Source organism: Taeniopygia guttata, chromosome 30 (genome assembly GCF_048771995.1).
Source record: "Taeniopygia guttata chromosome 30, bTaeGut7.mat, whole genome shotgun sequence".
Taxonomy (NCBI): domain Eukaryota; kingdom Metazoa; phylum Chordata; class Aves; order Passeriformes; family Estrildidae; genus Taeniopygia; species Taeniopygia guttata.
Genome location: NC_133055.1, coordinates 1,480,862 through 1,507,631, shown reverse-complemented (window position 1 = coordinate 1,507,631; position 26,770 = coordinate 1,480,862). Strand labels below are relative to the sequence as shown.

The following is a 26,770-nucleotide window of genomic DNA, read 5'->3' as shown; positions in this document are numbered from 1 at the left end:
CCATCCTTCCCCCCCTTTTCCATCCTTTTTCCCCGTTTTCCCTCTTTTCCATCCTTTTTTCCCCCCCTTTTCCATCCTTTTTTCCCCTTTTCCATCCATTTTTCCCCCCTTTCCATCAATATTCCCCATTTTCCATCAATTTTTCCCCCCTTTCCCCCTTTTCCATCCTTTTTTCCCACCCTTTTCCATCCTTTTTTCTCTTTTCCATCCATTTTTCCCCCCTTTTTCTTCCTTCCCCCCCTTTCCCTATTTTCCATCAATTTTCCCCATTTTCCATCAATTTTTCCCCCCTTTTCCCCCTTTTCCATCCATTTTTCCCCTTTTCCATCCTTTTTTCCCCTTTTCCATCCATTTTTTCCCCCATTTCCATCAATTTTCCCCCTTTTCCATCCATTTTCCCCCCCTTTTTTTTCCTTCCCCCCCTTTCCCTATTTTCCATCAATTTTCCCCATTTTCCATCAATTTTCCCCATTTTCCATCAATTTTTCCCCATTTTCCATCAATTTTTCCCCCCTTTTCCCCCTTTTCCATTCATTTTTTCCCCTTTTTTTTGCCTCTTCCTCTTTGGAAAAAAAAAAAAGGAGGAAAAAGGCAAGAAAATATCCGAGAAATCCTGAGAGAGCGAGAAATTAAAATATTTTAAATTATTTTAAAAATAATTTTAAACCGGGCAAAAAATTATCAACTCCCACCAAGTGCCAGAGAGATTTTTTTAAATTTATTTGCCATTGAAATAAAGATGGAATTTGGCCCCAAAATATCATCCCCAAAAAAAAAATACGGAAAAATCCAAGGCAGAGCAGCTCCATGCGCCACGAATCCGATGGAATTCCGGAAAAACCAAGGAGAAGGAGGAAAAATGGGGAGAAAAATCGCAGAATTGGGAAAAAAAATATCCAGTGAGCTGGGGGGAAAAATGGGGAAATAAAGGGGGGAAAAGGGAAAAAATAGAAAAAAAGAGGGAAAAAATTTAAAAAGAGGGGGAAAAAGGCAAAAAAAAGAGGGAGAAAAAAGAGGGAAAAAAGATTTAAAAAGAGGGAAAAATATTTAAAAAGAGGGAAAAAAGTAAAAAAGAGTGGAAAAAAGAGGGAAAAAATATTTAAAAAGAGGGAAAAAAGTAAAAAAAGAGTGGAAAAAAGAGGGAAAAAATATTTAAAAAGAGGGAAAAAAGTAAAAAAAGAGTGGAAAAAAGAGGGAAAAAATATTTAAAAAGAGGGGAAACAAGAAAAAAAGAGGGAAAAAAGATAAAAAAGAGGAAAAAAAGATTTAAAAAGAGGGGAAAAAGATTTAAAAAGAGGGAAAAGGGAACACAGGTGCGAAAAAACGGGAATAAAGAAGAATTTGAGTTTGGGACAAGGCGAAAAGTGGGAATTTCGTCCCCGCGTCCCTCCGGAATGGCGCCGATGGCGGAGGGGAAGCGGAAACCAAAAATTCCGGAATTTTCTGTCCCTTTTGGCCACATCCAAGAGGGAAATTGTGGGAAGCGCTGAAACCAAAAATTTGGGAATTTTCTCTCCCTTTGGCCACACCCAAGAGGGAGATTATGGGAAGCGCGGAAACCAAAAATTTGGGAATTTTCTGTCCCTTTTGGCCACACCCAAGAGGGGAAGCGCGGAAACCAAAAATTTGGGAATTTTCTCTCCCTTTGGCCACATCCAAGAGGGGAAGCGTGGGAAGCGCGGAAACCAAAAATTCCAGAATTTTCTCTCCCTTTTGGCCACATCCAAGAAGGGAAGAGCGGGAAGCGCGGAAACCAAAAATTCGGGAATTTTCTCTCCCCTTTGGCCACATCCAAGAGGGGAAGCGCGGGAACCAAAAATTTGGGAATTTTCTCTCCTCTTTGGCCACATCCAAGAGGGGAAGCGCGGGAACCAAAAATTTGGGAATTTTCTCTCCCCTTTGGCCACATCCAAGAGGGAAATTGTGGGAACTGTGGAAACCAAAAATTCGGGAATCGATGATGTCCAAGAGGGGAAAAGTGGGAAACGCGGAAACCAAAAATTCGGGAATTTTCTCTCCCCTTTGGCCACATCCAAGAGGGAACTGTGGAAACCAAAAATTCGGGAATCGGCGACGTCCAAGAAAGGAAGCGTGGGAAGCACGGAAACCAAAAATTCGGGAATTTTCTCTCCCCTTTGGCCACATCCAAGAGGGGAAGTGCGGGAACCAAAAATTCAGGAATTTTCTGTCCCTTTGGCCACACCCAAGAGGGGAAGAGTGGGAACTGTGGAAACCAAAAATTCGGGAATCGGCGACGTCTAAGAGGGGAAGCGCGGGAAGCGCGGAAACCAAAAATTCCGGAATTTTCTCTCCCTTTGGCCACATCCAAGATGGGAAGTGTGGAAACCAAAAATTTGGGAATTTTCTGTCCCTTTTGGCCACAACCAAGAGGGAAATTATGGGAAGCGCGGAAACCAAAAATTCGGGAATCGATGATGTCCAAGAGGGAAATTGTGGGAAGCGCGGAAACCAAAAATTCCGGAATTTTCTCTCCCTTTGGCCACATCCAAGAGGGAAATTGCGGAAACCAAAAATTCGGGAATTTTCTCCCCCTTTGGCCACATCCAGGAGTGAAATTGTGGGAAGCGCGGAAACCAAAAATTCGGGAATTTTCTCTGCCACCAGCCATCAGAGCTCCCCGGCCGTGTCGATGAGGTGGAAGAGCGTGACGTTGTAGATGACCTGGTGGCCGTTGTTCCAGGTGTAGAGAACCCTCTCGCGGGGGTTGTAGTCCAGCATGGAAATGTGGGAATACTGATTATGGAATGGGATATCGGTGTACTCGTAGCTGGAAGTGTTCGTGTGATAAGCGAAATAAATCTTGGCGCCCGCCAGGTGGGAATTGGTGACGTAGAGAACGCCGCAGATCATGAAGGACTCGCCGGCGCTGCGCTTGGGGTAACCGGTGTCCCAACTCCTCAACACCTCCAAGGTCTGCGGGTCCACGCGGCTCACCACGATGTTGCCGGCGTTTTGGTTGGTGGTGTAGACCACCCAAAGGCCGTTCTCGTCCACCATGAAGTCGATGTCGGAGAAGCCGCCCCAGGAGTAGGGGAAGGTGTTGTTGTAACCGGCGCCGGCGATGGTGCGCTGCACCAAAACGCTGCGAGATCGGAAGTGGTAGCGCACGGCCACGTTGCTCTGGAATTTGTTGTAGTACAAAGAACCGTTGAAGACGACGTGGCCGGTGCCGGCCCAAGGGTGAGGGAGGAGGTGTTGGACGAAGTTTTGGCCGGAGACGAAGTCGCCGAGGCTGCGGAATTCCAGCACGCGGCGGCCTTTGAAGTAGCCGTCCATGTACCAGACCTGGGGAGGGAGAGGGGATGGGGGGAAAAAAAAGGGGGAATGGGGGGAAAAAGGGGAAAAATGGGGGTAAAAAGACGAGAAATGGGGGTGAAAAGGGGAAAAATGGGGGTAAAAAGGGGGAAAATTGGGTTAAAATGGAGGAAATGGGGTTAAAATTGGAGGAGAAAGGGTTAAAATTGGAGGATAAAGGGTTAAAGTGGAGGAGAAAGGGTTAAAATTGGAGGAAATGGAGGATAAAGGGTTAAAATTGGAGGAAATGGAGGATAAAGGGTTAAAATTGGAGGAAATGGGGTTAAAGTGGAGGAAATGGGGTTAAAATTGGAGGATAAAGGATTAAATTGGAGGATAAAGGGTTAAATTGGAGGATAAAGGGTTAAAAGTGGAGGAAACGGGGTTAAAATGGAGGAGATGAGGTTAAAGTGGAGGAAATGGGGTTAAAGTGGAGGGAATGGGGTTAAAGTGGAGGAAATGGGGTTAAAATGGAGGAAATTGGGTTAAAGTGGGTGGAAGTGGGGTTAAAATGGAGGAAATTGGGTTAAAATAGAGGAAATGGGGTTAAAATTGGAGGATAAAGGGTTAAAATTGGAGGAAATGGGGTTAAAGTGGGAGGATAAAGGGTTAAAATTGAAGAAATTGTGGTTAAAGTGGAGGAAATGGGGTTAAAATCGGAGGATAAAGGGTTAAAATTGGAGGAAGTGGGGTTAAAGTGGAGGAAATGGGGTTAAAATGGAGGAAATGGAGTTAAAATTGGAGGATAAAGGGTTAAATTGGAGGATAAAGGGTTAAAATTGGAGGAAATGGGGTTAAAGTGGAGAAAATGGGGTTAAAGTGGAGGAAATGGGGTTAAAATGGAGGAAATGGGGTTAAAATGGAGGAAATGGGGTTAAAGTGTGAGAAAATGGGGTTAAAATGGAATAAACAGGGTTAAAATGGAGGGAATGGGGTTAAAGTGGGTGGAAATGGGGTTAAAATGGAGGAAATGGGGTTAAAATAGAGGAAATGTGGTTAAAATTGGAGGATAAAGGGTTAAAATGGAGGAGATGAGGTTAAAATGGAGGGAATAGGGTTAAAGTGGGTGGAAATGGGGTTTAAATTGGAGGATAAAGGGTTAAAATTGGAGGATAAAGGGTTAAAATTGGAGGAAATGGGGTTAAAATTGGAGGATAAAGGGTTAAAATTGGAGGAAATGGGGTTAAAGTGGAGGAAATGGGGTTAAAATGGAGGAAATGGGGTTAAAGTGGAGGAAATGGGGTTAAAATGGGAAACGGGGTTAAAGTGGAGGAAATTGGGTTAAAATGGAGGAAATGGGGTTAAAATTGGAGGAAATGGGGTTAAAATTGGAGGATAAAGGGTTAAAATTGGAGGATAAAGGGTTAAATTGGAGGATAAAGGGTTAAAATGGAGGAGATGGGGTTAAAGTGGAGGAAACGGGGTTAAAGTGGAGGAAACAGGGTTAAAGTGGGTGGAAATGGGGTTGAAATGGAGGAAATGGGGTTAAAATGGAGGAAATGGGGTTAAAATGGAGGAAATGGGGTTAAAGTGGGAGGAAATGGGGTTAAAATTGGAGGATAAAGGGTTAAATTGGACGAAATGGGGTTAAAATGGAGAAAATTGGGTTAAAATGGAGGAAATGGGGTTAAAATTGGAGGATAAAGGGTTAAATTGGAGGAAATGGGGTTAAAATGGAGGAAATGGGGTTTAAATGGGTGGAAATGGGGTTAAAGTGGAGGAAATGGGGTTTAAATGGAGGAAAGGGGTTTAAAATTGGTGGAAATGGGGTTGAAATGGAGAAAACAGGGTTAAAATGGAGGAAATGGGGTTAGAATTGGAGGATAAAGGGTTAAAATTGGAGGAAATGGGGTTAAAGTGGAGGAAATTGGATTAAAATGGAGGAAACGGGGTTAAAATGGAGGAAATGGGGTTAAAGTGGGGGGAAATGGGGTTAAAGTGGAATAAACAGGGTTAAATTGGAGGAAATGGGGTTAAAATGGAGGGAATGGGGTTAAAATGGGAGGATAAAGGGTTAAAATTGAAGAAATTGGGTTAAAATGGAGGAAATGGGGTTAAGGTGGGTGGAAGTGGGGTTAAAATGGGAGGATAAATGGTTAAAATTGAGGAAATGGGGTTAAATTGGGGGGAAATGGGGTTAAAATTGAGGAAATGGGGTTAAAATGGGAGGATAAAGGGTTAAAATTGAAGAAATTGGGTTAAAATTGAGGAAATGGAGTTAAAGTGTGTGGAAGTGGGGTTAAAACAGAGGAAATGGGGTTAAATGGAGGGAATTGGGTTTAAATGGAGGGAATTGGGTTAAAATGGAGGAAATTGGGTTAAAATTAGAGGAAAGGGGTTTAAAATGGGTGGAAATGGGGTTAAAATGGAGGAAATGGGGTTAAAATGGAGGAAATGGGGTTAAAGTGGAGGAAATGGGGTTAAAATTGGAGGATAAAAGGTTAAATTGGAGGAAATGGGGTTAAAGTGGAGGATAAAGGGTTAAAATTGGAGGAATTGGGTTAAAATGGAGGAAATGGGGTTAAAATAGAGGAAATGGGGTTAAAATTGGAGGAAACGGGGTTAAAGTGGAGGAAATGGGGTTAAAATGGAGGAAATGGGGTTAAAATTGGAGAATAAAGGGTTAAATTGGAGGAAATGGGGTTAAAATGGAGGAAATGGGGTTAAAATTGGAGGAAATGGGGTTAAAATGGGAGGATAAAGGGTTAAATTGGAGGAAATGGGGTTAAAATGGAGGAAATGGGGTTAAAATGGAGGAAATGGGGTTAAAGTGGAGGAAATGGGGTTAAAATGGAGGGAATTGGGTTAAAGTGGGTGGAAATGGGGTTAAAATGGAGGATAAAGGGTTAAATTGGAGGAAATGGGGTTAAAATGGAGGAAATGGGGTTAAAATGGGAGGATAAAGGGTTAAAATTGGAGGAAATGGGGTTAAAGTGGAGGAAATGGGTTTAAAATTGAGAAAACAGGGTTAAAATGGAGGAAATGGGGTTAAATTGGAGGAAATGGGGTTAAAATTGGAGGAAATGGGGTTAAAATGGAGGAAATGGGGTTTAAATGGAGGAAAGGGGTTTAAAATTGGTGGAAATGGGGTTAAAATTGAGGAAATGGGGTTAAAGTGGAGGAAATGGGGTTAAAGTGGAGGAAATGGGGTTAAAATTGGATGATAAAGGGTTAAAATTGGAGGAAATGGGGTTAAAATGGAGGAAAGAGGTTTAAAATGGAGGAAATGGGGTTAAAATAGAGGAAATGGGGTTAAAATTGAAGAAATTGGGTTAAAATGGAGGAAATGGGGTTAAAATGGAGGAAATGGGGTTAAAGTGGAGGAAATTGGGTTAAAATGGAGGAAATGGGGTTAAAATTGGAGGATAAAGGGTTAAAATGGAGGAAATTGGGTTAAAATGGGTGGAAAAGGGGTTTAAATGGAGGAAATGGGGTTAAAATTGGTGGAAATGGGGTTCAAACGAGCAGAAATGGGGTTCAAATGGAGGAAATGGATTGTCCCAAATCTTCCTCAAATCCCAAATCCAAGATTTGAGGACCCCCAGAAAATTTTGGGAGAATTCGGGAGGGATTTTCGATTCCATCCCAGGTGCCAAATCCCAAATCCATCATTTGGGAACCCCAAAGACACCCCAAAACTGATTCCCATTCCAGGTGCCAAATCCATCGATTTTCAGCCATCGTCGTCCCAAAATCCTCCCGAATCCCCCAAATTTTTGGGGGAAAATCCCAATTTTTTGGTTTTTTGGGGATCCCTCACCCGGGTGTCGGCGCTGGGCGTCATCGTGTCCGTCATCCAGGAGCCGAAGCGCGATCCCGAGGCGCGGACGGTGACGGGGTTGCTGACCCCCGTCAGCTTCCCACAGCCTGGAAAAATCGGGAAAAATCGGGAAAAATCGGGAAAAAAATCCAAAATCCGGGAATTCGGAAAATGGGAATTTGGGGGGAAATCAGGGAATTGGGAAATGGGGCAAAAATGGGGATTAGGAGGAATCGGGGATGGGGAAAAGTGGGGGGGAAATGGGGATGAAAGGGAAATTGGATTGGGAAAATTGGGAAAAATGGGAATTAGGGGAAATCAGGGATTGGGGAAAATGGGAATTAAAGGGAAATTGGATTGGGAAAATTGGGAAAAATGGGAATTTGGGGAAATCAGGGATTGGGGAAAATGGGAATTAAAGGGAAATTGGATTGGGAAAATTGGGAAAAATGGGAATTAGGGGAAATCAGGGATTGGGGAAAATGGGAATTAAAGGGAAATCAGATTTGGAAAATTGGGAAGAATAGGAATTAGGGGAAAATCAGGCATTTGGGGGGAAATGGGAATTAGGGGGAATCGGGGATGTGGAAAATTGGGGAAAATGGGAATTAGGGGAAATCAGGGATTGGGGAAAATGGGAATTAAAGGGAAATTGGATTGGGAAAATTGGGAAAAAATGGGAATTAGGGGAAAATCAGGCATTTGGGGGGAAATGGGAATTAGGGGGAATCGGGGATGTGGAAAATTGGGAAAAATGGGAATTAGGGGGAAAATGGGGGAATTGGGAAAAAATGGGGATTAGGGGGAATTGAAAATTAGGGAAAATCAGAATTAAAGGGTAATCTGATTTAGAAAATTGGGGAAAATGGGAATTAGGGGGAATCGGGGATTTGGAAAATTGGGAAAAATGGGAATTAGGGGGAATCAGGGATTTGGAAAATTGGGGAAAATGGGAATTAGGGGGAATCAGGGATTTGGAAAATGGGAATTAGGGGAAAATCAGGGACTTGGAAAATTGGGAGAAAGGGGAATTAGGGGGGATTTTTGGGTGGGTTTTGGGGATTTTTGGGTGGGTTTTGGGGGATTTTTGGGGGGATTTTTGGGTGGGTTTTGGGGATTTTTGGGTGGGTTTTGGGGGATTTTTGGGGGGATTTTTGGGTGGGTTTTGGGGGATTTTTGGGGGATTTTTGGGGGGATTTTTGGGTGTTTTTTGGGGGAATTTCAGAGACATTTTGAGAAGATTTTTGAGACCATTTTTGGGGCAGATTTTTGCCGTTTTGGGGCAGATTTCAGAGAGGGATTTTGATGATTTCTGGGCCGATTTCCACGGGGGTTTTTTTTAGGATTTGAGCCAAAAATTTACTTTTTTTTGGATTTTTGTACCCAATTTCTGCAGGCAGGCGTGCAGCCGCGCCTCCAGCAGCAGCACCCGCTGCTGCAGCTCCTCGTAGTCGTAGGCTCCCATTTCTTCCTGAATTTCCAAGAGAATTCCCGAAAGATTCCGGACCTCGTCCTTGAGGTGCACGATGAGCCTCGAGTCCGCCTTGTACTGCTCCAGCACCGGCAGCAGCGGCAGCAGCTCCCGCATCTTCTCCTTCAGGTCCTGGGGAAAAAATGGGAAAAATTAATCCCAAAAATCCCAGAAAATCGGGAAAAATCAGCCCCAAAATCCCAGGATTTGCATTAAATCAGGTAGGGAAAAAATGGGAAAAATTGGTCACAAAAATCCCAGAAAATCGGGAAAAATCAGCCCCAAAATCCCAGGATTTGCATTAAATCCTGCAGGGAAAAAAATCCAGAAAAATTGGTCACAAAAATCCCAGAAAATCGGGAAAAATCAGCCCCAAAATCCCAGGATCTGCATTATATCCTGTAGGGAAAAATTAATCCCAAAAATCCCAGAAAATCGGGAAAAATCAGCCCCAAAATCCCAGGATTTTCATTAAATCCTGCAGGGAAAAAAATCAGGAAAAATCCGTCCCAAAATCCCAGGATTTTCATTAAATCTTGCAGGGAAAAAAAATCAGGAAAAATCCGTCCCAAAATCCCAGGATTTGCACAAAATCCTGCAGGGAAAAAAATCCAGAAAAATTAATCCCAAAAATCCCAGAAAATCGGGAAAAATCAGCCCCAAAATCCCAGGATTTGCATTAAATCCTGTAGGGAAAAAATGGGAAAATTAATCCCAAAAATCCCAGAAAATCGGGAAAAATCAGCCCCAAAATCCCAGGATTTTCATTAAATCCTGCCGGGAAAAAATCAGGAAAAATCCGTCCCAAAATCCCAGGATTTGCACAAAATCCTGTAGGGAAAAAAATCCAGAAAAATTGGTCACAAAAATCCCAGAAAATCGGGAAAAATCAGCCCCAAAATCCCAGGATTTGCATTAAATCCTGCAGGGAAAAAAATCAGGAAAAATCCGTCCCAAAATCCCAGGATTTGCATTAAATCCTGCAGGGAAAAAATGGGAAAAATTAATCCCAAAAATCCCAGAAAATCGGGAAAAATCAGCCCCAAAATCCCAGGATTTGCATTAAATCCTGCAGGGAAAAAAATCAGGAAAAATCTGTCCCAAAATCCCAGGATTTTCATTAAATCCTGTAGGGAAAAAATGGGAAAAATTAATCCCAAAAATCCCAGAAAATCGGGAAAAATCCGTCCCAAAATCCCAGGATTTTCATTAAATCCTGTAGGGAAAAAATGGGAAAAATTAATCCCAAAAATCCCAGAAAATCGGGAAAAATCAGCCCCAAAATCCCAGGATTTGCATTAAATCCTGTAGGGAAAAAATCGGAAAAATCGGTCCCAAAATCCCAGGATCTGCATTAAATCCTGTAGGGAAAAAATGGGAAAAATTAATCCCCAAAATCCCAGAAAATCGGGAAAAATCAGCCCCAAAATCCCGGGATTTGCATTAAATCCTGTAGGGAAAAAATGGGAAAAATTGGTCACAAAAATCCCAGAAAATCGGGAAAAATCAGCCCCAAAATCCCAGGATTTGCACAAAATCCTGCAGGGAAAAATATCAGGAAAAATCCGTCCCAAAATCCCGGGGTTTGCGTTAAATCCTGCAGGGAAAAAATCAGGAAAAATCAGCCCCAAAATCCCAAGAAATTGGGAAAAATTAATCTCAAAATTCCAGGATTCATCTTTAGATCCAGAAGGAAAAAGATTGGGAAAAATCAATCCCAAAATCCCAAGAAATTGGGAAAAAATAATCTCAAAATCCCAGGATTCATCTTTAGATCCAGAAGGAAAAAGATTGGGAAAAATCAGCCCCAAAATCCCAGGATCTGCATTAAATCCTGTAGGGAAAAAATGGGGAAAATTAATCCCAAAAATCCCAGAAAATCGGGAAAAATCAGCCCCAAAATCCCAGGATCTGCATTAAATCCTGCAGGGAAAAAATGGGAAAAATTAATCCCAAAAATCCCAGAAAATTGGGAAAAATCAGCCCCAAAATCCCAGGATCTGCATTAAATCCTGTAGGGAAAAAATTGGGAAAAATCAGCCCCAAAATCCCAGGATTTGCATTAAATCCTGTAGGGAAAAAAAATCGGGAAAATCCGTCCCAAAATCCCGGGATTTGCTTTTTTGTTCTTTCGGATACTGGGGAAAAATATGGAATAAATCAGGGGAAAATATGGAATTAATGAGAGGAAAATATGGAATAAATGAGGGGAAAATATGGAATAAATGAGGGGAAAATATGGAATTAATGAGGGGAAAATATGGAATAAATGAGGGGAAAATATGGAATCAATGAGAGGAAAATACGAAATAAATGAGGGGAAATATGAAATAAATGAGAGGAAAATATGGAATAAATTAGGGAAAAATTACGGGATAAATCAGGGGGTTAAAGGGATGGAAAGTGGGAATTTTTGGGATGGAAATTGGGAATTTTTGGGATGGAAATTGGGGATTTTTGGGATGAAAAAATGGGAATTTTCCCACCTGGAAGCTGCGGGCGCTGAGCGCTCGGTGCCCCTCGGAGGCGCCGCGGAGGCGCGAGTCCAGAGCCCGAATCAGCGCCTCGGTGTTCCGCACGTACTGCAGGTCCCGGAACGTGCGCAGATCCAGCACCTCCATGGACTGGGAGATGTTCTGCACCTGGGGGGTTAATTAATGGCTTAATTAGGGTAATTAACGGGGTTAATAATGGTAATTAACGGGGGTAATCGCAGGAGTGCATCAGCGCCTCGGTGTTCCGCACGTACTGCAGGTCCCGGAACGTGCGCAGATCCAGCACCTCCATGGACTGGGAGATGTTCTGCACCTGGGGGGTTAATTAATGGCTTAATTAGGGTAATTAGCAGGGGTAATTGTGGTAATTAACGGGGGTAATTGCGGGAGTTCATCAGCGCCACGTACTGCAGGTCCCGGAACGTGCGCAGATCCAGCACCTCCATGGACTGGGAGATGTTCTGCACCTGGGGGGTTAATTAATGGGTTAATTAGGGTAATTAACGGGGTTAATAATGGTAATTAACGGGGCTAATCGCGGGAGTTCATCAGCGCCTCGGTGTTCCGCACGTACTGCAGGTCCCGGAACGTGCGCAGATCCAGCACCTCCATGGACTGGGAGATGTTCTGCACCTGGGGGGTTAATTAATGGGTTAATTAGGGTAATTAGCAGGGGTAATCGTGGTAATTAACGGGGGTAATCGCGGGAGTTCATCAGCGCCTCGGTGTTCCGCACGTACTGCAGGTCCCGGAACGTGCGCAGATCCAGCACCTCCATGGACTGGGAGATGTTCTGCACCTGGGGGGTTAATTAATGGCTTAATTAGGGTAATTAGCAGGGGTAATAATGGTAATTAACGGGGGTAATCGCGGGAGTGCATCAGCGCCTCGGTGTTCCGCACGTACTGCAGGTCCCGGAACGTGCGCAGATCCAGCACCTCCATGGACTGGGAGATGTTCTGCACCTGGGGGGTTAATTAATGGCTTAATTAGGGTAATTAATGGGGTTAATAATGGTAATTAACGGGGGTAATCGCGGGAGTGCATCAGCGCCTCGGTGTTCCGCACGTACTGCAGGTCCCGGAACGTGCGCAGATCCAGCACCTCCATGGACTGGGAGATGTTCTGCACCTGGGGGGTTAATTAATGGGTTAATTAGGGTAATTAATGGGGTTAATCATGGTCATTAACGGGGAGAATCGTGGTCATTAATGGGGTAATCGCAGGAGTTCATCAGCGCCACGTACTGCAGGTCCCGGAACGTGCGCAGATCCAGCACCTCCATGGACTGGGAGATGTTCTGCACCTGGGGGGTTAATTAATGGCTTAATTAGGGTAATTAATGGGGTTAATCATGGTAATTAACGGGGGTAATCGCGGGAGTGCATCAGCGCCTCGGTGTTCCGCACGTACTGCAGGTCCCGGAACGTGCGCAGATCTAGAACTTCCATGGACTGGGAGATGTTCTGCACCTGGGGGGTTAATTAATGGGTTAATTAGGGTAATTAATGGGGTTAATCGTGGTCATTAACGGGGGTAATCGCAGGAGTTCATCAGCGCCTCGGTGTTCCGCACGTACTGCAGGTCCCGGAACGTGCGCAGATCCAGCACCTCCATGGACTGGGAGATGTTCTGCACCTGGGGGGTTAATTAATGGCTTAATTAGGGTAATTAATGGGGTTAATCATGGTAATTAACGGGGGTAATCGCGGGAGTGCATCAGCGCCTCGGTGTTCCGCACGTACTGCAGGTCCCGGAACGTGCGCAGATCTAGAACTTCCATGGACTGGGAGATGTTCTGCACCTGGGGGGTTAATTAATGGGTTAATTAGGGTAATTAATGGGGTTAATCGTGGTCATTAACGGGGGTAATCGCAGGAGTTCATCAGCGCCTCGGTGTTCCGCACGTACTGCAGGTCCCGGAACGTGCGCAGATCCAGCACCTCCATGGACTGGGAGATGTTCTGCACCTGGGGGGTTAATTAATGGGTTAATTAGGGTAATTAACGGGGTTAATCATGGTCATTAATGGGGTAATCGCGGGAGTTCATCAGCGCCTCGGTGTTCCGCACGTACTGCAGGTCCCGGAACGTGCGCAGATCCAGCACCTCCATGGACTGGGAGATGTTCAGCACCTGAGGGGTTAATTAATGGGTTAATTAGGGTAATTAATGGGGTTAATCATGGTCATTAATGGGGTTAATCGTGGTCATTAATAGGGTAATTGTGATGGTTAATGGGGTTCATCATGGTCATGAATGGGGTTAGTAATGGATATGAATGGGGTTAATAATGGTCATTAACGGGTTAATTATGGTAATTAATGGGGTTAATTATGGTAATTAATGGGTTTAATCATTGATATTAATAGAGTTCATCATGGTAATTAATGGGGTTCATCATGGTAATTAATGGGGTTCATCATGGTAATTAATGGGGTTAATCCTGGTCATTAATGGAGTTAATCATGGTCATTAATGGGGTTAATAATGGTAATTAATGGGGTTAATCCTGGTCATTAATGGGGTTCATCATGGTAATTAATGGGGTTAATCCTGGTCATTAATGGGGTTCATCATGGTAATTAATGGGGTTAATAATGGTAATTAATGAGGTTCATCATGGTCATTAACGGGGTTAATAATGGTAATTAATGGGGTTAATAATGGTAATTAATGAGGTTCATTATGGTCAACGAATTAATTCCGAATTCTGGATTTTTTGGGAATTCCCACCTTTTCCAGGAGCTGGAATCCCTCAGGAATTTTTGACTTGGAAAATCCCAGAAATCCCCCAAAAAATGGAGGAAAAAATGGGGGAATTTCCCAGGGATGGAGGCAAAATTTGGGATTTTGGGGATTTTGGGATTTTGGGGATTTTTGGGATTTTTGGGATGTTGAGGTTTTTTGGGATTTTGGGGGATTTTGGGGATTTTTGGGATTTTTGGGATTTTGGGGATTTTTGGGATTTTTTTATTTTTGGGATTTTGGGGTTTTTTGGGATGTTGGGATTTTGGGGATTTTTGGGATTTTGGGGATTTTGGGGATTTTTGGAATTTTGGGGGATTTTGGGGTTTTTGGGATTTTGGGGATTTTTGGGGATTTTTGGGATTTTTGGGATGTTGAGGTTTTTGGGATTTTGGGGATTTTGGGGATTTTGGGGATTTTTGGGATGTTGAGATTTTGGGGATTTTGGGGATTTTGGGGATTTTGGGAATGTTGGGATTTTGGGGATTTTGGGGATTTTTGGGATGTTGGGAATTTTTGGGGATTTTGGGGATTTTTGGGATTTTGGGGATTTTTGGGATTTTTGGGATTTTTGGGATTTTTGGAATGTTGGGATTTTGGGGATTTTTTGGGATTTTTTGGATTTTGGGGATTTTTGGGATTTTGGGGATTTTGGGGATTTTTGGGGATTTTTGGGATGTTGAGATTTTGGGGATTTTGGGGATTTTTGGGATGTTGGGATTTTTGGGATTTTGGGGGTTTTTGGGATGTTGGGATTTTTGGGATTTTTGGGGATTTTTGGGAATTTTTGGGATTTTTGGGATTTTTGGGATTTTTGGGGATTTTTGGGGATTTTTGGGATTTTGGGGATTTTCACCCCAATCCCGACCCAATTAACCCTTTCACTGCCGACACAAACCCCACATTAATTAACGCGCTCCCACCGATGAATTAATTAATCCCAAATCCCGGATTTTTTTGGGAATTCCCAACCTTTTCCAGGAGCTGGAATCCCTCAGGAATTTTTGACTCGGGAAATCCCCAAAAATCCCAGAAATCCCCCAAAAAATGGAGGAAAAAATGGGGGAATTTCCCAGGGATGGAGGCAACATTTGGGATTTTGGGGATTTTTGGGATTTTGGGGATTTTGGGGATTTTGGGGATTTTTGGGATTTTGGGGATTTTTGGGGATTTTTGGGGATTTTTGGGGATTTTTGGGATTTTGGGGATTTTTGGGATTTTTGGGGATTTTTGGGGATTTTTGGGATTTTTGGGATGTTGAGGTTTTTGGGATTTTGGGGATTTTGGGGATTTTTGGGGATTTTTGGGATGTTGGGATTTTGGGGATTTTTGGGATTTTTTGGGATTTTTGGGATTTTGGGGATTTTTGGGATTTTGGGGATTTTTGGGATTTTGGGGATTTTGGGGATTTTTGGGATTTTTGGGATTTTGGGGATTTTTGGGATTTTTGGGATTTGGGGATTTTTGGGATTTTGGGGATTTTTGGGATTTTTGGGGATTTTGGGGATTTTTGGGATGTTGAGATTTTGGGGATTTTGGGGATTTTGGGGATTTTGGGGATTTTGGGGATTTTGGGGATTTTTGGAATTTTGGGGATTTTTGGATGTTGGGATTTTGGGGATTTTTGGGATTTTGGGGATTTTGGGGATTTTGGGGATTTTGGGGATTTTTGGGATTTTGGGGATTTTTGGGGATTTTTGGGGATTTTTGGGGATTTTTGAGGATTTTTGGGATTTTTGGGATGTTGAGGTTTTTGGGATTTTGGAGATTTTTAGGATTTTTGGGATTTTGGGGATTTTGGGGATTTTGGGGATTTTTGGGATTTTGGGGATTTTGGGGATTTTTGGGATTTTGGGGATTTTGAGGATTTTGGGGATTTTTGGGATTTTTGGGATTTTTGGGATTTTTGGGATTCTCATCCTTGGAATCTCGCAGGGATTTTCACCCCAATCCCGACCCAATTAACCCTTTCACTGCCGACACAAACCCCACATTAATTAACGCGTTCCCACCGATGAATTAATTAATCCCAAATCCCGGATTTTTTTGGGAATTCCCAAGCTTTTCCAGGAGCTGGAATCCCTCGGGAATTTTTGTCTTGGAAAATCCCAGAAATCCCCCAAAAAATGGAGGAAAAAATGGGGGAATTTCCCAGGGATGGAGGCAAAATTTGGGATTTTTGGGGATTTGGGGGATTTCGGGGATTTTGGGGATTTTGGGGGATTTTTGGGATTTTTGGGATTTTGGGGTTTTTTGGATGTTGGGATTTTGGGGATTTTTGGGATTCTCATCCTTGGAATCTCGCAGGGATTTTCACCCCAATCCCGACCCAATTAACCCTTTCACTGCCGACACAAACCCCACATTAATTAACGCGCTCCCACCGATGAATTAATCCCAAATCCCGGATTTTTTTGGGAATTCCCACCTTTTCCAGGAGCTGGAATCCCTCAGGAATTTTTGACTTGGAAAATCCCAGAAATCCCCCAAAAAAAGGAGGAAAAAAAGGGGGAATTTCCCAGGGATGGAGGCAAAATTCGGGATTTTGGGGATTTTGGGGATTTTGGGGATTTTGGGGATTTTTTGGATTTTGGGGATTTTTGGTATTTTGGGGATTTTTGGGATTTTTGGGATTCTCATCCTTGGAATCTCGCAGGGATTTTCACCCCAATCCCGACCCAATTAACCCCTTCACTGCCGACACAAACCCACTCATACACAAACCCCACATTAATTAACGCGTTCCCACCGATGAATTCATCCCAAATCCCGGATTTTTTTGGGAATTCCCACCTTTTCCAGCAGCTGCCGGAGCTGGAGGCTGCGCAGGTCCCTGGAGCAGGATCCCTGCACGGGAATCACGGCGGTGCAGAGACATTTTCCATCCGGAGCCTGCGCCGAGGTGAAAACCTGCCAACCCTCGTCGGGGCTCTGGAAAAGCGTCTGGAAAAACAAAATTCCCAAAAAAAAACCCGGGATCATCTGGAAATTCCCATATCCCACAGAATCTCCAGCCCAAAATTCAGTTTATTCCCATTTTTGTCCTTTTCACCTTTTTTCCTTCTGTTTCCCTCCTCTTTTTTCTCGTTTTTCCCTCTTTTTCTCCCCATTTTTCCCTATTTTCCTCCCATTTTCCCCATTTTTCCTCTTTTCCCCCATTTTTCCCTCTTTTTTTCCTATTTTTCCTCTGTTTCCCCCATTTTTCCTCTTTTTTCTCATTTTTCCCTCTTTTTCTCCCCATTTTTCCCTATTTTCCTCCCATTTTCCCCATTTTTCCTCTTTTCCCCATTTTTCCTCTTTTCCCCCATTTCTCCCTCTTTTCCCCCCAGTTTTTCCTCTTTTCCCCCCAGTTTTTCCTCTTTTCCCCTATTTCTCCCTCTTTTTCCCCCATTTTTCCCACTTTTCCCCCCATTTTTATCCCATTTTTCCCATTTTCCCCTCTTTTTCTGCTATTTTTCCTCTTTTCCCCCATTTTTCCCACTTTTCCCCCCATTTTCCCAATTTTCCCTCTTTTTCTGCTATTTTTCCTCTTTTCCCCCATTTTTCCTCTTTTCCCCCATTTTTCCCTCTTTCCCCTCATTTTTCTCCCATTTTTCCCAATTTTCCCTCTTTTTTTCCTATTTTTCCTCTGTTTCCCCCCCATTTTTCCTCTTTTCCACCCATTTTTCCTCTTTTCCCCCATTTTTCCTCTTTCCCCCCATTTTTCCCACTTTTCCCCCATTTTTCTCCCATTTTTCCCAATTTTCCCTCTTTTTCTGCTATTTTTCCTCTTTTCCCCCATTTTTCCTCTTTTCCCCCATTTTTCCCTCTTTCCCCTCATTTTTCTCCCATTTTTCCCAATTTTCCCTCTTTTTTTCCTATTTTTCCTCTGTTTCCCCCCCATTTTTCCTCTTTTCCACCTATTTTTCCTCTTTTCCCCCATTTTTCCCACTTTTCCCCCCATTTTTCTCCCATTTTTCCCAATTTTCCCTCTTTTTCTGCTATTTTTCCTCTTTTCCCCCATTTTTCCTCTTTTCCCCCATTTTCCCCACTTTTCCCCCCATTTTTTCCCATTTTTCCCAATTTTTCCTCTTTTTCTGCTATTTTTCCTCTTTTCCCCCATTTTTCCTCTTTTCCCCCATTTTTCCCACTTTTCCCCCCATTTTTCTCCCATTTTTCCCAATTTTCCCTCTTTTTTTCCTATTTTTCCTCTTTTCCCCCATTTTTCCTCTTTTCCCCCATTTTTCCCACTTTTCCCCCCATTTTTCTCCCATTTTTCCCAATTTTCCCTCTTTTTCTGCTATTTTTCCTCTGTTTCCCCCATTTTTCCTCTTTCCCCTCATTTTTCTCCCATTTTTCCCAATTTTCCGTCTTTTTCTGCTATTTTTCCTCTTTTCCCCCATTTTTCCCACTTTTCCCCCCATTTTTCTCCCATTTTTCCCAATTTTCCCTCTTTTTCTGCTATTTTTCCTCTTTTCCCCCCATTTTTCCCACTTTTCCCCCCATTTTTCTCCCATTTTTCCCAATTTTCCCTCTTTTTCTGCTATTTTTCCTATTTCCCCCCATTTTTCCTCTTTTCCCCCATTTTTCCCACTTTTCCCCCCATTTTTCTCCCATTTTCCCCAATTTTTCCTCTTTTTTTCCTATTTTTCCTCTGTTTCCCCCATTTTTCCTCTTTTCCCCCATTTTTCCCACTTTTCCCCTCATTTTTCTCCCATTTTTCCCAATTTTCCCTCTTTTTCTGCTATTTTTCCTCTTTCCCCCCATTTTTCCCACTTTTCCCCCATTTTTCCCACTTTTCCCCCCATTTTTCTCCCATTTTTCCCAATTTTCCCTCTTTTTTTGCTATTTTTCCTCTTTTCCCCCATTTTTCCTCTTTTCCCCCATTTTTCCCACTTTTCCCCCATTTTTCTCCCATTTTTCCCAATTTTCCATCTTTTTCTGCTATTTTTCCTCTTTTCCCCCATTTTTCCTCTTTTCCCCCATTTTTCCCACTTTTCCCCAATTTTTCTCCCATTTTTCCCAATTTTCCCTCTTTTTTTCCTATTTTTCCTCTGTTTCCCCCATTTCTCCCACTTTTTCCCCCATTTTTCTCCCATTTTTCCCAATTTTCCCTCTTTTTCTGCTATTTTTCCTCTTTTCCCCCATTTTTCCCTCTTTCCCCTGATTTTTCTCCTATTTTTCCCAATTTTCCCTCTTTTCCCCATTTTTCCTCTTTTCCCCCATTTTTCCCACTTTCCCCCCATTTTTCTCCCATTTTTCCCAATTTTCCCTCTTTTTCTGCTATTTTTCCACTTTTCCCCCATTTTTCCCTCTTTCCCCCCATTTTTCCCACTTTCCCCCCCATTTTTCTCCCATTTTCCCCAATTTTCCCTCTTTTTCTGCTATTTTTCCTCTTTTCCCCCATTTTTCCTCTTTTCCCCCCATTTTTCCCACTTTTCCCCCCATTTTTCTCCCATTTTTCCCAATTTTTCCTATTTTTCTGCTATTTTTCCTCTTTTCCCCCATTTTTCCTCTTTTCCCCCATTTTTCCCACTTTTCCCCCCATTTTTCTCCCATTTTTCCCAATTTTCCCTCTTTTTCTGCTATTTTTCCTCTTTTCCCCCATTTTTCCTCTTTTCCCCCATTTTTCCCTCTTTCCCCCCATTTTTCTCCCATTTTTCCCAATTTTCCCTCTTTTTTTCCTATTTTCCCTCTGTTTCCCCCCCATTTTTCCTCTTTCCCCTCATTTTTCTCCCATTTTTCCCAATTTTCCCTCTTTCCCCTCATTTTTCTCCCATTTTTCCCAATTTTCCCTCTTTTTTCCCTATTTTTCCTCTGTTTCCCCCCCATTTTTCCTCTTTTCCACCCATTTTCCCTCTTTTTCACCAGCTCCCGAACGGGCTCTGGAAAAAGGATCTGGAAAATCACCAAAAATACCAAAATTACCCAAAAAACCCCCGGCATGATCCGGAAATTCCCATTTCCCAGAGAATCCCCAGCCCAAAATTCCGTTTATTCCCATTTTTCTCTCTTGTCACCTTCTTCCCTTCTGTTTTCCCTTGTTTATTCCCAATTTTTCCCCATTTTTTCCTCTTTTCCCCCATTTCCCCCTCATTTTTCCCTCTTTTTACCAATTTCCCCTATTTTTCCCTATTTTCCCTCTTTTTCCCCATTTTTTCCTCTTTTCCTCCCATTTTCCTGATTTTCGTTCTTTCTCCCCCATTTTCCTTTTTTCCCTCATTTTTCCCTCTTTTTCTCAATTTCCCCTATTTTTCCCTATTTTCCCACTTTTTCTCCCATTTCCCCTCTTTTCCCCCATTTTCCCCCATTTTTCCCATTTTCTCCTCTTTTCCTTCCATTTTCCCTATTTTCCTTCTTTTTCTCTCATTTTTCCCTTCTTTTCCTCCATTTCTCCCCCATTTTCCCTCCTTTTTCCCTATTTTTCCCCATTTTTCCCTCTTTTTCCCCATTTTTCCCCCTTTTTCTCCCATTTCCCCCTTTTCCCCCCATTCGCTGGCAGATGACGTCACAACCGTGCTGACGTCACAGGAAAAAATAATAATTAAAAAAAAAAAAAAAAGGAAAATCCCTCCAGGATTCCCCCAAAAATTCGGGATAAACTCCCCCCCCCCAAAAAAAAATTGGGAATAAACCTCAGGAATTTCCCCTCATGGCTGCGGCCCCAAAATCGCCGTTTTTTCACCCAAAAAAAAAGGAAAAATCCGAAAATTAAAAAAAAAAAAAAACCGGGAGCAGCCGCAGCCCCTCCCCCACCCTGTGGCGCCGCCGCGAATCCTTAATGAGGAGCTCATGAATAATTAATGAGGGCGCGCTGAATGAATAATTAATGAGGGGGAGGTGATGAATAATTCATGAGAGCGGCCTGGCCCGGGGGGGAGGCGCTGGGAGGGATTTGGGGGGAAAAATGGGGGAAAAAAGGGGAAAAATGGGTAAAAAATGGGGGGAAAATGGGCAAAAAAATGGGGGAAAAAGGGAAAAAATGGGGAAAAAAAAAAGGGGGGAAATGGAAGGAAAAAAATGGGGAAAAGGGGGAAAAAGTGGAAAAAAATGAGGAAAAAATATGGGGAAAAAAGTGAAAAAAAGGGGGGGAAATGTGGAAAAAAGTGGTGGGAAAGGGGGAAAAAAGGGAATTTTCCAAGGATTCGGGATTTGGGATTTTTTTGGGAGAAAAACGGGGAAAAAAATGAGAATTTCTCAGGGAATGGAGGCGGGATTTGGGGGGAAAAAAAGGGAATTTTCCCCATGGGATTTGGAATTTTTTTGGGGAAAAAATGAGAATTTCTCAGGGGTGGAGGCGGGATTTGGGGCGAAAAAAAGGGGAATTTTTTCCTCCCCAAATCCCAATTTTTTTTCTCCCCAAATCCCATTTTTTTTCCTCCCCAAATCCCAAATTTTTTCCCTCCCCAAATCCCAAATTTTCTCCCCAAATCCCATTTTTTTTCCTCCCCAAATCCCAATTTTTTTTCTCCCCAAATCCCAATTTTTTTTCTCCCCAAATCCCAAATTTTCTCCCCAAATCCCATTTTTTTCCTCCCCAAATCCCAAATTTTCTCCCCAAATCCCAAATTTTCTCCTTAAATCCCCAGATCCTTTTGGGAAAGTCAGGGAAAAAAATCCGGAAAAAAAAACTTTTTAAAAATCCAATTTTTTTTTGTTTGTTTTCTGCCCATTCCTGTTTTTTTTATTCCCGGTGATTAATGAGGGACAAGGGTGGTTAATGAGGCGCTAATTAACGTCCGGCAGCCGCTAATTACCCCGCGGCGTTGATTGACAGGTGAGGAAATTTTGGAATATGAGCCCAAAAGGCAAAAAAATATTAAAAAAAGCCCCAAAAAAACCCTAAAAAACCCCCAAAAATTAAAAAAAATAATTAAAATAAATTCCCCCCCCCCCCAAATTCCAATCGGGAATTTTTGGGATTTATCCAAAATTATCCCAAATTTTCCTCCCATTCCCAAAATTCCCCGGCTCCCAAGAAAAAAAAAAAAGGAATTTTCACCCCAAAATTCCCAAAATTTCCCCCAAAAATTGGGGAGCGGCCCCCCCAAAAAAAAAAAAAAAATTGAGGGGGAATTCCTGGGGTGACCCCAAAATTTTGGGGGGAGGGGATCCCAAAATTCCCAAAATTTTGGGAAGAGGGGAGAAGAATTGGAGAGGAAATTTTGGGGGGGGGTCCCTAAAATTTGGGGGTTTTGGGAGGAATTTTTGGGGGGGGTTCCTAAAATTTGGGGGTTTTGGGAGGAATTTTGGGGGGGGGTCCCTAAAATTTGGGGGTTTTGGGAGGAATTTTTGGGGGGGGTCCTAAAATTTGGGGGTTTTGGGAGGAATTTTGGGGGGGGTCCCTAAAATTTGGGGGTTTTGGGAGGAATTTTGGGGGGGGTCCCTAAAATTTGGGGGTTTTGGGAGGAATTTTTGGGGGGTTCCTAAAATTTGGGGGTTTTGGGAGGAATTTTTGGGGGGGTTCCTAAAAATTTGGGGGTTTTGGGAGGAATTTTGGGGGGGGTTCCTAAAATTTGGGGGTTTTGGGAGGAATTTTTGGGGGGGGTTCCTAAAATTTGGGGGTATTGGGAGGAATTTTTGGGGGGGTCCCCAATATTTGGGGGATGCCCGGGAGGGACCCCGGGGGGGGGAATTTTGGGGGGTCCCGGGGGGATTTTGGGGCTCCCGGGGGGAAATTTGGGGGGTCCCGAGGGGATTTTTGGGGGAGGGGGTCCCCAAAATTTGGGGGAGGCCCGGGACGATGTCGGGAGGGGGAAGGGCCAAAACCGGGGGGATTTTGGGGGGTCCCGGGGGGATTTTGGGGGGTCCCGGGGGGATTTTTTGAGGCTCCCGGGGGGATTTTGGGGGGTCCCGAGGGGATTTTTGGGGGAGGGGGGTCCCCAAAATTTGGGGGATACCGGGGGACGGGGGGGGGCCAAAACCGGGGGGATTTTGGGGGGATTTGGGGGGTCCCGGTGGGGATTTTGGGGGGTCCCGGTGCACCGGTAACCACCGGAGGGGGGGGGGGGTTTCCCCACTCACCCCTCCCCCATTTCTGCCGCATCTCCTGAGCGCAGCCCCAAAAAAAACCCCAAAAAAAACCCAAAAAAAAACCCAAAAAACGCCAAAACCGATCGGTGCCGGTTCGGCCGTTCCCGCCGCCGGTACCGGGGGTGACTCACGATTTTCTCCGAGGTGCCGGCCCGGGACACGGCGGTGCCGTTAAGCCCCACGAGCGACGGGAGCGTTTGGGACATCCAGTTGGTGACCATGGCCATGGTGCTGAGCACGGCCCCGATCTTCAGCAGCGGCACCGTCATCGTCACCGGCACCGGCACCGGCACCGGCAGCGCCCATCACACACCCACCCCCCCCCGGTGACACCGGGAACCGGCAGCAGCGCCGGGAGAGCCCCCCCCGCTTCCCGGTTCGCTCTCCTGCCGCCCCTTCCCTTCCCGCCGCGGGGAGAGGCGGGACGGGACCGGGAACGGGACCGGGAGGCGGGGGTGGTATCGGGAGTCGGTACCGGGAGGCGGGGGTGGTACCGGAATCGGTACCGGGAATCGGTACCGGGAGTCGGGACCGGGAGTCGGTACCGGGAGTCGGGGGTGGCACCGGGGATTGGGGGTGGCACCGGGAATCGGTACCGGGGACTGGGGGTGGCACCGGGAGTCGGGACCGGGAGGCGGGGGTGGCACCGGGAATCGGTACCGGGACTCGGGGGTGGTACCGGGGATTGGGGGTGGTACCGGGAATCGGTCCCCGGACCGGTTCTATCGATACCGGGAATCGGGGGTGGCACCGGGGATTGGGGGTGGCACCGGGGATCGGTACCGGGACTCGGGGGTGGCACCGGGGATTCGGGGTGGCACCGGGAATCGGTACCGGGAGTCGGGGGTGGCACCGGGAATCGGTACCGGGAGTCGGGACCGGGAGGCGGGGGTGGCACCGGGGATCGGGACCGGGAGTCGGGACCGGGAATCGGTACCGGGAGTCGGCGGTGGCACCGGGAATCGAGACCGGGAGGCGGGGGCGGCACCGGGGATCGGGACCGGGAGTCGGGACCGGGAATCGGTACCGGGAGTCGGGGGTGGCACCGGGAATCGGGACCGGGAATCGGGGGTGGTACCGGGAGTCGGGACCGGGAGTCGGGGGTGGCACCGGGGATTGGGGGTGGCACCGGGAATCGGTACCGGGAGTCGGGAATTGGCACCGGGAATCGGCACCGGGAATCGGGACCGGGAATTGGGACCGGGAGTCGGGGGTGGTACCGGGAATCGGTACCGGGAATTGGGGGTGGTACCGGGAATCGGTACCGGGAGTCGGGGGTGGCACCGGGAATCGGTCCCCGGACCGGTTCTATCGATACCGGGAATCGGAGGTGGCACCGGGAATCGGGACCGGGAATTGGGGGTGGCACCGGGAATCGGGACCGGGAATCGGGACCGGGAATCGGGACCGGGAATTGGGGATGGTACCGGGAATCGGTACCGGGAGCGGTTCTATCGGCACCGGGAATCGGTACCGGGAGCGGTTCTGTCAGAGCTCCACGCTGTTAAACCGCGGCACCGGGAAACGGGCGGGGCGGGGGAGCACCGGGAGCCGGTACCGACCCGATCGGAGCCGCCCCCGCCGTTCTGAAGCGGTACCGGGAGCCCCAAAACCCCTCCGGGGGTGGCACCGGGCCCGGGGGTGTCGGTACCGGTGTCGGTGCCGGTTCCGGGCCCGCTCCGAGCTGCCCCGGGGGTGTCGGTACCGGTGTCGGTGCCGGTTCCGGTGCCGGTACCGGGTCCGGGGGTGTCGGTGTCGGTTCCGGTACCGGGCCCGGGGATGTCGGTACCGGTGTCGGTGCCGGTTCCGGTGCTGGTACCGGGCCCGGGGATGTCGGTACCGGTGTCGGTGCCGGTACCGGGCCCGGGGATGTCGGTACCGGTGTCGGTGCCGGTTCCGGTGCCGGTACCGGGCGCGGGGGTGACGTCGCCGCCGGCCCCGAAATGGGGCGGGACCGGCACCGGGGGCGGAACCGGGGCGGGTTCGGGGCGGTAACCCCCGAATATCCCAAATTTTGGGCACCGGAACCTCCCAAAATCCCAAATTTTGGGGACCGGAACCCCCAAAAATCCCAAATTTCGGGGACCGGAACCCCCAAAAATCCCAAATTTTGGAGTTTTTTGGGGGAATTTTTTTGGGGAAATTCGGGTGGTTTTCGAGGGAATTTTGGGAGTTTTTGGAGGTTTTTTTGGGGAGGTTTTGGAGATTTTTTTGGGGGAAATTTGGGTGGTTTTGGTGGGGAATTTTGGAGGTTTTTTTGGGGGGGATTTTTAGGGTTTTGGAGATTATTTTGGGTTTTTTTGGGGGGGAATTTTGGAGGTTTTGGCAGAGCTCCTTCCCCCCCCCCCCCCGTGTCGCGCTCCCCTCCCCCCACGGCCACACCCAGCGCCGCAATTCCCAAAATTCCCAAAATTCCCAAAATTCCCGTCGCTCCCCTCCCCCTCCTCCCCCCCAAAAAAAAAACCCCACAAATCCCAAAAAATTCCCCCTAAAAAAATTCCCAAAATTCCCGCCCAAAAAAACCCCCCAAAAAATTCCCTAAAAAAATCCCCGAAATTCCCAAAATTCCCGCCGCTCCCCCTCCCCCTCCCCCCTCCAAAAAAACCCAAAAAAAATCCCAAAAAAATTCCCAAAATTCCCGCCCTTACCTGCCTGGCGCGGAGGAGGAAGAAGAGGAAGAGGAGGAAGAGGCTGAGGGGGGGGAAGCTCATCCTGACCGCCCCCAAAAACCCCCAAAATCCCCCCAAAAAATCCTCCACGACCCCCCAAAATTAAAAAAAAATTAAAATTCCCCAACCCCCCCCCCAAAAATCCTCGCCCCCCCTCCCCCCCCCCCTCCGGAGCTTCTGCGCAGCCGCGGAAACGCCCAAAAAAAAAAAATCTCCTAAAAAACCAAAAATTCCCCAAAAGAATAAAAAAAAAATCCCCAAAAATTTAGGGAGGAATCGCCGAGGGGAGGTGGGGGAAGGGGGAGAGAATTTTGGGGGGATTTTGGGGGATTTTGGGGGATTTTGGGGGGGTGGGGCGTGGTCTCGTGGTTCGTATCCCCCTCCCCCTTTTTCCCGCCTCTCCAAATCCCCCAAAATCCCCAAAAATCCCCCCAAAACCCCCGAATTTTTGCTCCACCCCCTGAAATTCCCCTCCCCAAAAAACCCCTCACAAAAAAAAATCAATTTCCATAAAAAACCCAAATTCCCCCCAATTCTGTCCTCCAAAAACCTCAAATCTACTGCCCCAAAATCCCCAAATTCCCCTAAATTCCCCAAAAATCTCCCAAAATCTGCTCCACCCCCTGAAATTCCCCTCCCCAAAAACCCCCTCACAAAAAAAATCAATTTCCATAAAAAACCCCAAATCCCCCCAAATTCTGTCCTCCAAAAACCCAAATCTCCTGCCCCAAAAACCCCAAATTCCCCTAAATTCCCCAAAAATCCCCCCAAAACTCCCCCAAATTCTGCTCCACCCCCTGAAATTCCCCTCCCCACAAACCCCCTCACAAAAAAAACCTCAATTTCCATAAAAACCCCAAATCCCCCCAAATTCTGTCCTCCAAAAAACCCAAAAACCTCAAATCTCCTGCCCCAAAAACCCCAAATTCCCCCAAATTCCCCCAAAATCCCCCAAAACTCCCCCAAATTCTGCTCCACCCCCTGAAATTCCCCTCCCCAAAAACCCCTCACAAAAAAACTAAATTTCCATAAAAAACCCCAAATCCCCCCAAATTCTGTCCCCCAAAAAACCCAAAAACCTCAAATCTACTGCCCCAAAAACCCCAAATTCCCCCAAAATCCCCCAAAACTCCCCCAAATTTTGCTCCACCCCCTGAAATTCCCCTCCCCACAAAGCCCCTCACAAAAAAACTCAATTTCCGTAAAAAACCCCAAATCCCCCCAAATTCTGTCCCCCAAAAAACCCAAAACCCTTAAATCTCCTGCCCCAAAAACCCCAAATTCCCCCAAAATCCCCCCAA

The 26,770-nt window shown here is 45.8% G+C and overlaps 1 protein-coding gene across 2 annotated transcripts; it reads right to left on the bottom strand.

Moving 5' to 3' along the window:
- Positions 1–696: 696 nt before the first annotated feature.
- OLFM2 (olfactomedin 2) lies at positions 697–25,595 on the bottom strand. Of its 2 annotated transcripts, none has more exons than XM_072919964.1 (6): positions 25,449–25,595; positions 16,582–16,731; positions 11,033–11,188; positions 8,459–8,678; positions 7,076–7,182; positions 697–3,306 (listed from the first exon to the last, which is right to left on the bottom strand). In XM_072919964.1, the coding sequence occupies exons 1-6, from the start codon at positions 25,509–25,511 to the stop codon at positions 2,629–2,631; spliced, it is 1,374 nt and encodes a 457-aa protein (XP_072776065.1). In that variant the 5' UTR covers positions 25,512–25,595; the 3' UTR covers positions 697–2,628. The 2 variants fall into 2 exon arrangements, with proteins under 2 accessions (XP_072776065.1, XP_072776064.1); XM_072919963.1 differs by lacking the exon at positions 25,449–25,595 and adding an exon at positions 22,932–23,815.
- Between the last annotated feature and the right edge of the window lie 1,175 nt (positions 25,596–26,770).